This window comes from Stegostoma tigrinum, chromosome 20 (genome assembly GCF_030684315.1).
Source record: "Stegostoma tigrinum isolate sSteTig4 chromosome 20, sSteTig4.hap1, whole genome shotgun sequence".
Classification (NCBI taxonomy): domain Eukaryota; kingdom Metazoa; phylum Chordata; class Chondrichthyes; order Orectolobiformes; family Stegostomatidae; genus Stegostoma; species Stegostoma tigrinum.
The window spans coordinates 45,510,391-45,520,675 of record NC_081373.1 but is presented as its reverse complement, the minus strand read 5'-3'; the positions used below and the strand labels follow the sequence as shown (position 1 = coordinate 45,520,675).

General features: G+C 40.6%; 1 protein-coding gene across 1 annotated transcript; it reads right to left on the bottom strand.

The window, feature by feature from the left end:
• Positions 1-823: 823 nt before the first annotated feature.
• On the bottom strand, positions 824-9,593 carry acta2 (actin alpha 2, smooth muscle). Its single transcript, XM_048551199.1, has 9 exons — positions 9,463-9,593; positions 7,933-8,078; positions 6,939-7,067; positions 6,673-6,783; positions 6,341-6,425; positions 6,093-6,254; positions 4,984-5,175; positions 4,178-4,359; positions 824-1,529 (listed from the first exon to the last, which is right to left on the bottom strand). Exons 2-9 carry the CDS (start codon positions 8,059-8,061, stop codon positions 1,386-1,388), a joined length of 1,134 nt encoding a protein of 377 aa, XP_048407156.1. The 5' UTR covers positions 8,062-8,078; positions 9,463-9,593; the 3' UTR covers positions 824-1,385.
• Positions 9,594-10,285: the final 692 nt, after the last annotated feature.

The following is a 10,285-nucleotide window of genomic DNA, read 5'->3' as shown; positions in this document are numbered from 1 at the left end:
TGTCAGCTATTTCTGTTATAAATTTCCACTAAATTTATGTTTTTCTTCTAATTAGATAACTATGAACTCGGAGGATGGGGATAAAAACATTACCAGTGATTAATTTAATGTTTTAACGTATGAATTGCTGTGGGATGTCCCTGATGTAACTGCTACTGGTGAACACATGTTCTGGTGTACAAACACAATTGGGTCTCGATGGAAGTAGCCATATTAGTAGATTGTAAATACTACATCATTAGTATGAATTGCATGAATAATTGTATTTTCCTCCTAAATTCATACTGTAAAAGCAGTTAAAACAAAAACAGCCCATTGTTTTTGTTTGGTTCTTAACTTATTTATATGACCCAAAATTAATCTTCTGTAATAGTTGAACAAAAAGTAACTAGTTTAAAGGAACAGCTTACACTGATAGGAATGATGCTCAATTAGCAACACGTTGGATTACTACTGAATTCAACATGGAATACTTTAAATGTAGTGCTTGCTGAATAATAATTTTTATGGTGAGTAGTTCCATGTGACAAGCATTATGATATTGGTAGACTTTACACATTCCAACATAGTTCCCACATAATAAGAAAAATCTAAAGATTTAAGTCAATTTGTAGCTTCATTGTGTTTCAAAAACACATTGTTAATTTCTTTAGTTTTCAGGTTCAGTACTGATAACCACATGTAATGCCTATACTTTAAATAATCCTGACTTCAAAGTAATTGAAATTGAATAACAAAAAAAACTTGCTACATGTGTCTTTCAATTCAGTTCTTTGTTAAATTGGATTATTAATTTCTATTAACAGCACAAGACACACCTGAGTTCAGAAACCCAGTGGACTGCTTGAATCAAGCATCCTCTGTAATAGTTTATTAAACTGTCATTTTTTTTAAGCATTTAATTCAAGATGACTGCATTTCTCAGAAAATAAAGTAAAAGCAGACAACAGTGAAAGGAAACGTAAGCAGTTTAGGAAAATGTGAACACAATTTACATAAATTAGCAATGGGAGATTATTTAATCTGAAGCCAAAAGTTTTGAACCAAATTTAAAATGAAAGGTGATATCTTGAAATAAATAAACCAAGATACAGTTTAAATTTCCTCTGTTATCTTTGATTTTAGTCATGTCTGATTAGTTCACCATTACTCTACTAAATAAATAGGTGTCAAATATTTCAGGAAACACAAGACAATTGTGAATATACTGGCAACACATTCTGACTTTATTTTAAAAACTCCCATTCATTCAGTTAAAGCTACAGCTAATATCTAGTGTCAGAGCAACGGAATGAAAACAGGAGAAGGTATGTTTCTCTAATTGCACATTCACAGTTTTCTTGTTGCAAAAAGATACAAAAAGAGGAGAGAGGAAAGATGACGGTTTAAAAGCATTTGCGGTGTACAATGGATGGACCAGCTTCGTCATATTCGGGCTTGCTAATCCACATCTGCTGGAAGGTGGAGAGAGAGGCCAGGATGGAGCCACCAATCCAGACTGAGTATTTGCGCTCAGGAGGAGCAATGATCTATTATAAAAGGTACACAACAAAATGATATCAGTGACTTGTGCATAACCAGTTTGCAATCACAGCTTAAATAATAGGCAATGTTCACTCATTTGTTTCTTTGAAAATGTGGCTTGTATTGGAATTGTTGCTTTCCAACTTTTATTTTGCTTTCTTCAACTTCAAACATTTGGTAACTGCAGAGGTGGGCTGGGGATCAGGCTGTTTCAGATCAGCTGGCTACGAGGGCATGACAGTGATCCCAGGTGCCTAGCTTCTTTCTGATTTTCCACTTCCTGAACCTGCAGAGGGGCCTAACCCTTTGGAATCTCACCATGTTGAGAACTTCTGGTACTGTGGATACAAGCCCATTTGCAGGCACTGAAGAGGGCTGGTTCTCCTCTGTCAAAACGCTGCTGTGGGTTCAAGACCTACATCAGGGCTAAAAGCATTAATTCTAGGATGACCTACAGTCATAACTACTGAATTGCCAAAAGTGCATTCTTTTGGATGAGATGTTAAAATGAGGTCATCTATTCCTGCTCATGATGAAACAATCGTCCTGACATTACTAAAAGAAAACACATTATTTTTAGTATTGTGACCTAAAGCCAAATCATACACCTGCTTTCTTTCGACCTCCCAACCTCAGCAAACATTTACTGTCAAACTTGAATTTCTATCAATAAAAAGTTGCACACAGCCTATTTATGATGGTGATTAAAATGCATCTTAAAGTGGCATACTATTTTGAAATTGTACAATAACTTACAAAATTTACTACAGGCTGAAGTATTACAGAACTTGGAATTGTTGTTGACTGGAAGCAGTATTAAAATGTTACTCTATTATATATAGCAACAGCATTGATTATAAGGTATTGTACACTGTGATAATCCACATGGTTCATTTTTATCCAGCCAACTGCTAATGCTAAAATATATTCCATCAAGAGTGTGATGTAATGATAATGCCACTGGATAAGTAAATCAGAGCCCTGAAAATTCCGTGGGAACAGGGTTTCAAATCTTACCTTGGCAGCTGCTGGAATTTAAATTCATTTAATAAGCTTGGAATTTGACATCAGTCCTTGAAACAATGGCCATTGAAACTATTGTTGTAAAAGCCTATCTGGTTCACTTACACCTTTTGGGAAAGAATATCTGCTGTCCTTACCTGGTCTGGTCTCCACGTAACTCCAGACACAAAGCAATGTGGCTAACTCATAACGTTCCACTGAAAGGGCTGAACAAGCCACACATTCCACGGGTAATTAGGGATGGCCAACAAATGCAGGTCTTGCCAAGGACTCCCACTTGCCAAATACTTTGTGCCCCTTTTCATGCATTTAGCCTCCCTTCTGCATTGTCATTAAACATCATTGCCTGACTGAATAGTCAGGGAGATAAATTGCGCCTGTACTATTCGGCTAGCCCAAGGAGATAGACACATGTTTTCTCTTACCACTTAGAGGAAATGCACTCCTAGTGGACAAGGTAAGGACTTGGACGAATAGTTTGCATGAACATCTATCCATCCTTATTCATCTATCTTATCTATCTATACAAGAGTGTGAAGTTTTTTTTTAATGTACTGTTATTTAAAGTTAATATATTTTAGAAAGATGCCTTGAAATTTATCAGAGCTCTGTTAATTAAAAATAAATTTACAGATTTTTTTTAATATGTAACCCATGGAGAGCCATGTTTGCTGAACATAAACAAAATATCTACCTAATTGGAAGTGCATCTTATCAATAAGGACATTTAACCTAGGCCTTTTATGAGTCAGGTCAAGAAACTTCTTCAAATTGTCTCTGAAGACAAGAGATTAATCTACACAGTGTGCATTTATTGCAAAACTAAGTGAAATAAACTGAGAAGCTGAGCTGGTTCAGAGATAGTAGGAACTGCAGATGCTGGAGAATCTGAGATAACAAGGTGTAGACCTGGATGAACACAGTAGGCCAAGCAGCATCAGAGGAGCAGGAAGGCTGATGTTTCTGGCCTAGGCCCTTCTTCAGAAATAGCAGGAAGGCTGACGGTTCTGATCTAGACGCTCTTCATTTTAATTCTTCATTTTTTTTCATTTTAAGACCTTCTTCATTTTAAGACCCATTTCTGAAGAAGGGTGTAGGCCCAAAACATCAGCCTTCCTGCTCCTCTGATGCTGCTTGGCCTGCGGTGTTCATCCAGCTCTACAGTCAAGAAGCTGAACTACTTGGTTAGCATCAATGAAATAGCCAAATAATAATATGTCAAGAAGTGTTGAGATTGGCTATAAATAATTTAGAGTTGTGCACTTGATAAATGGATATACTGATGGAATGGACATTAGGGCAACTTTGATTTCAGAAACTGTATACCTGTGTTATCGGTATTATACCATGTTATAAGATACCATTGACAGAATGCATTGAGCCAGAAGTAATGTGAGTATCAGTTGATGTTTACGGTGACTGCTTGATCTGAACATCAACACGAGTAATTTTTGCCTTATTCTGGCTTTAACAATATAATCACAGAAAAGAAAACCCTTTTCTCATTACTTTTACCCCATTTTGTTGGGCAAACAGCCATTCTGCTTGACATTATTAAACAAAGTCAGCAATGATGAGACACAAAATAACAGTTGTGCTGTTTAATTTCATTAATGCTTATGCAACTAACCTTGATTTTCATGGTGCTGGGAGCCAGTGCTGTGATTTCCTTTTGCATACGGTCAGCAATACCAGGGTACATAGTGGTACCTCCAGACAGTACGTTGTTGGCATACAGATCCTTTCTGATGTCGATATCACACTTCATGATGCTGTTATATGTGGTCTCATGGATGCCTGCAGACTCCATTCCTGCCAAGTAAATAGTATATGATCAAAGGACGTTTTGAATTCTTGACACCCATGTGAAAGGTATCTCATGGTGTTGACCATGTAGAAAAATGCAAGTTTGTAAACCTACTATTTATGGAGACGTGATCCAGTTCAAGATCACAAATGGATTAAGCAGATGCTGGTTAGATAAAATTGCATTAGTTATATTATGACACATGATTCCATGTAACCTTACTGATACATAGCGACCATAGGAACAGGAATAGGCCACTCAGTGCCTTGAAAATGTTTCACCAGTCAGTTAGATTCTGGCTAATCTTAACCAGAACTCCATTTACCCATGGAGATGTCTGCACATATAGTACTCTGATTCAGGATACAATAGTGATGGCTCTGCCCATGAATGACTCACTTGAGAGCTGCCCGCTCCCGGGTCAGTTAGCATTATTGTAGAATTATTAATAAAAGTGAATTGTGTCCACATTTCGGACTACAGTTTTTCTATTCAATGAAGAGGGTGTTGGTCATAATGGACCATAGTGGCTGGGATACTATGTTATTGTATAGCTGACCCATGCAATCTTTTTAGATACTTTAAACCATTGAACTAGCAACTAATGCTGAAGCATAAAATCAACTCACCAATGAAAGATGGCTGGAAGAGAGTCTCTGGGCAACGGAAGCGCTCGTTGCCAATGGTGATGACTTGGCCATCAGGCAGTTCATAACTCTTCTCTAAGGAGGATGAGGAGGCAGCTGTGGCCATCTCATTCTCAAAGTCGAGAGCCACGTAGCACAGCTTTTCCTTAATATCACGGACAATCTCACGTTCAGCTGGGAATCAAACAGATGTAGTACATAAGAGATAACAAGGTGTGGAGCTGGATGAACACAGCAGGCCAGGCAGCATCTCAGGAGCAGGAAGGCTGATGTTTCGGGCCTAGACCCTCAGATGAAGGGTCTAGGCTGGAAACATCAGCCTTCCTGCTCCTATGATGCTACTTGGCCTGCTGTGTTCATCCAGTAGTACATTAGACTTGTCTTTGATAATACTTGATTGGATCTCATGGCTGTGCCAAATATACACCTGCACATAGGCTTGTGATTGCTCTCCTTCCTACTAAATTTAAATTGGCAAAAAACAATTGCGGTATCATGTTGCAAGGAATTTCTTGGAAAAATAATAAAGTAAAACTAAACAAATCATTCAAAGCTACCCAGTAAAATTGAGAATATCGTGTCAATAACTTCCTACCAATCTGATCATTTGCATCGGTTGAATTTGCACTGGTTCCAGTTGGATAACATCTACCACAGTCTTTCCTTGGTATATAAACTGCTGCCTTGCTTGTCTTTCCCAAGGCAAGGGTGAACTTGAGTTAATTTTAATAGGAGCTGTTTGTCTCCATTTGTTGGTTGAACATTCATAAGGATCCTACATGAAGACTTGGCTTTGGAAACATCAGAAAACTGTGGGAAGTGGGTTTTGTGGTTGCTATAGAATTAGGCATTTCTCAAGTTATTCTGAATTGGGATTCAAACAGTTTTTATTTCCTTTCATTATAAAAATAATTATTAGAAAGATGCACGACATGTTTACACTTAAACACTTGTGAAAACTTCATGCTTTGCATTTATTAGCATTACTGCAGGCTTAAATGTACTTTGAACATAAAGTAGGTCGTCCTTATAACCAAGGCTATGTAAAGTCATTGCTGTATTTTGAAAGCAAAAGCCACCCTGCTCCTCACCTGTAGTGACAAATGAATAGCCGCGTTCAGTAAGGATTTTCATGAGGTAGTCAGTGAGATCACGGCCAGCCAGATCCAAGCGCATGATGGCATGGGGCAGGGCATAACCCTCGTAGATTGGCACATTGTGGGTGACACCATCTCCAGAGTCCAGCACGATACCTGCACACAGGCACAATTACCTGATCAGAAACAGCCACGAGTAGGCCCTCCTGTCTCCCAGGGCAGAGAACAGCTCCTTTACTTACCAGTTGTACGGCCAGACGCGTAAAGGGACAGCACAGCCTGGATAGCAACATACATGGCTGGCACGTTGAAGGTCTCAAACATGATCTGGAAATGAACAAAATAGTTATGTAGTGCCATTATGTTAGTCCATTGTTTTCAGCTATGCCAGTATAAATTCAATATCCAAAGTGTTCAATGGCATGGAAATAGTTACATCAATATTTTTAACAATGTTTATTTAGTAGCAGTACTAGATGCATTAGGGGGGTTTGCCAAATCTTTCCAGCATAATGTAGCTAGTCAAGAGCAAATTGATTACTGCCAAGCTAGCAGCAAACTGGCAGTGCAGTACCTGGGTCATCTTTTCACGGTTGGCCTTGGGGTTCAGGGGAGCCTCAGTGAGCAGAGTTGGATGTTCCTCAGGGGCTACACGTAGCTCGTTATAGAAAGTGTGGTGCCAGATCTGTGGGAAAATGACCAGTGTTTTAAAATACAGTTGTTCTGTTCATCCCTCTTGCAATTATAGTATCAATTTGCTTGGTTCAATATCAGGCCTTTGGAGCAGTTTCTAGCTGGGTTGATTTAACTGGTTCAGGAAGAATACAAATAGTCTCTTGCCTTCTCCATGTCATCCCAATTTGTGATGATGCCATGCTCGATTGGATATTTCAGGGTCAGGATTCCTCTTTTACTCTGAGCCTCATCACCTACGTAGCTGTCTTTCTGGCCCATTCCGACCATAACACCCTGTAAGGTTAAACAAACAGGCAAAGTCCATATGTATGAGCAACACACTAAAGCAATGTTTGAGAATGTACAATTGGGGGGGGGGGGGTGCAGAGTGCAACACTTACAACTGGCAATAATTAACATGGAGCTCCTGTGAATTTGACATTTATATAGCTGCAGAGCTGTTACAATAACTTTTGGAAATCCTAGCGGATCAGGCAGCATCCGTGGAGTGAGAGCAAGCTAACGTTTCGAGTCGAGATGATTCTTTATGACTCAGCTCTGGTGAAGAGTCATCTAGACTCGAAATGTTCTCTCATCACAGATGCTGCCTGATCCTCTGTGTCCAGCATGTCTGGTTTTCAGTACAGATTCCCGCATCTACAGTAATTTACTCTTGCGACGACTTTTGGTTCTTGTTGATCTTGAATGGGATAAACATCATCCAGAACCGAAGCTTGTTATTTTCATTAAATTATACAGCGCAATTTGCTCCCACATGTGACTACTCACAATAAAAGGTATTCACTCTACTCCCATGCTTTAACCCTAAAGCCTTCTAAAGTATTATAGGAAGTATATTTACTATTTGAAAGTTACCAGGATTCTACTCGCACCACCTCTCCAGGAAGTGAATTCCAGATCGGAATGATTCTAGTGTGAAAAATATCCCAGTTCCAGTCTGCCTTTTTCCCCCAGCTGCTCGTACCCTCCATCTCGCCCTGTGGCAAATGTAGACCATCCGCCTCTCTATTAAAACTCAACATTTTGTCTCACTGTCTAAAAGTGATCTCTATCTAGTGCACACAACCAGCAATGGTAATAACAAGCCCAAAGGCTGCTGTTGTAACTGAGCAGTCGCTGCTGGGGCCGGGCGGCTGACCTGATGGCGAGGGCGGCCCACGATCGAGGGGAAGACCGCTCGGGGAGCATCATCCCCGGCGAAGCCAGCCTTACACAGTCCGGAGCCGTTGTCGCAAACCAGCGCTGTACTTTCCTCCTCGTCACACATGGTCAATCTGTAAGGGTCTGGTGGGGATAAAGGAGAGACACCATTTCAATCCAGATAACACAGCCAGAGACCTCTGTGTGTTGGGGTGTGTGTGTGTGTGTGTGTTGATTCATGTGGTTAGCAATACATTCATACAATCTAAATTCAATGGTTTGTTCCAGAACAGGATGGGACAAACCTGAACTTTGCAGTTGTTAGATCAATATAAACCATATTGGGACTGAAGCGCGTCTGTGCTTATTTAACTTAAACGTCCCAGCAGTGTTTCTGAAATCCTTTGTGAATTCAGAATATTCAGCAAAAATAGATGTTATTCAAATCCTGAATCCCACTTTCACAGGTCTTTTCAGTTCAAGGCTGGTAAGAATTTTTCAAAAGAGCCGCTAGATCCCTGCTGTCTAACAGGAAGTACAAATTCATTGAAGAGCTTTCTTTTAATGCATCTTTCTCCCTAATTAGGAAATCGCCTGCAACATCATAAAAGTTCTCCCAGGTATGTATTTCTCAGTCCAAGTTGCTCCTGCCTATCCTCAAGCATTCATCTCGGACTTGCAGTACCACGAGCGACGATAGGGGCGCTGGATAAGGGATTGGGAAAGGACCATATTTAGTCATAAACGCAGAAAATCCACAACACTCAGCGGCTGCTACACAGTGTTACAGCTAATCCACGTCAAGCAGGTTGCATCGCCAGAACTGGCTCCCTTTGCAGTGATCCTTCGCCAGACACTGTCACTCTCTGTTCTGCCGATAGCCCATTGCAAAGCAAATACAGAAAACAATACTGAAAAAAAGAGGCTTGCGTTCAGGACTAAACAGTAGGAGATTCTGAAATCTAAACGACAGCATTTAACAAATATGCATTGAAAGCAGTCACTCGTTTATATAAACAAGGTAGGAGCGGATCTGGGAGTTTACGCAAGCATTAACTAGACATATAGCTGTCAAAACCTGGAGAACAATTTTATGAATTATCCCGCAGCTACTCGTTACTTCTAGACGCAAGCAGTAATTGTGCCGACACTAAATTGGTGAAGAAATCCTTGGAATAAGTCTGTCCGATCATCAGCAACTACAAAAAAATCAATTCCACTCTGTTACCAGTCCTAAAGCGCACTTTTCAAACCCCATATAAGCTAGATAAGGTAGATTTCCACGTTAAATTTTCTGATATTTTATCGCCACTTGGAATAAGCAAACGACAGGCAGTAGTTATCAATGTGCCTTAAAACGGATGAAGCATTTTCTTCAAAAAAAAGTTAATAAATGCCAGGCTTTTATTTGAGAGAAACCCCATGCATGCAGCCTGTTTTCGCGGTTTGCCCATCGGTACAAGCTGAGGATAAATCCAGATATTGAATCAGGTACAGAGGCAGGTATTAACCCCTGCCTGGGACTCACCCTGTCTGCTTTGCCGGGGTCCTTTACTCTGGGATGGTGTACTCTTCCTCCCCGCTTTGTTAAGTTTTATAGCCCTTGAGTCTCGTCACCTTCTGATCCACCCACATCAGCCCCAAAAAAGGACCAGACCCCGAGCCCGGCTGCACCGATTGCTGTTCCACAGCCATATACGGTTCTCACAAAAGCCCTTCTCTGGGTGGCCGAGGTACATTCCAACTGCGCAGTTCCTGAAGTGAAGGGGCATATCAGCGTTTAGCATAAACAGAGCCACAACGAGGGGGCAGCTGCAAATATACGCTGACAGCCCGCTGATAGATGGCACTTGCCAATGTTTGATCATTCTCCGTGACCACTCAAGAATCTTAACTCAGGCGGATTAAACTTCCTGCCATAAGATGACCGCAGAAGTAATATTTCTGCACATCACTTTTGATCTCTGAGGCACATCCAGCGGCAGCGTAAAGTTTCACTTGAATCGAGAGGATTCAGTGCAACACAATCTCTGGGGAGACGAGGAATATCCTTAGATGGTAAAGCCGAGAGATAGCCACATCCCTCTCTCTCCGAAAGCGCTCAATTTCATGAATTTAAGGGGCTATCACTAGAAAGGGAAGTGCAAGTATTTTGCCAAAGTCGGTTTGCTTGAAAACAGATGGTTTGCCCTTGGTGTACTGTCTGACTGGTTTTTGCTCCTTTGAGGCGCCCTGGACCACGATGACATGGGTGTCGTTGAACTTGTGGCTCATCTCGTGTTGAAAGTTAAAGTTTTAATAGTCAGAGTTCAAAGTGGTGTCTGTTCGCTGAAAGTCTCTCTTTGGCCTTT

Excerpts from the sequence above, each read along its gene's own strand:
- acta2 (XM_048551199.1), bottom strand. The coding sequence starts at position 8,061 with ATGTGTGACGAGGAGGAAAGTACAGCGCTGGTTTGCGACAACGGCTCC. Across the intron at positions 6,426-6,672 it reads ACCGTGAAAAGATGACCCAG|ATCATGTTTGAGACCTTCAA; the intron begins GTACTGCACTGC and ends GTTCATTTCCAG. Across the intron at positions 5,176-6,092 it reads CTATTCATTTGTCACTACAG|CTGAACGTGAGATTGTCCGT; the intron begins GTGAGGAGCAGG and ends TTTGATTCCCAG.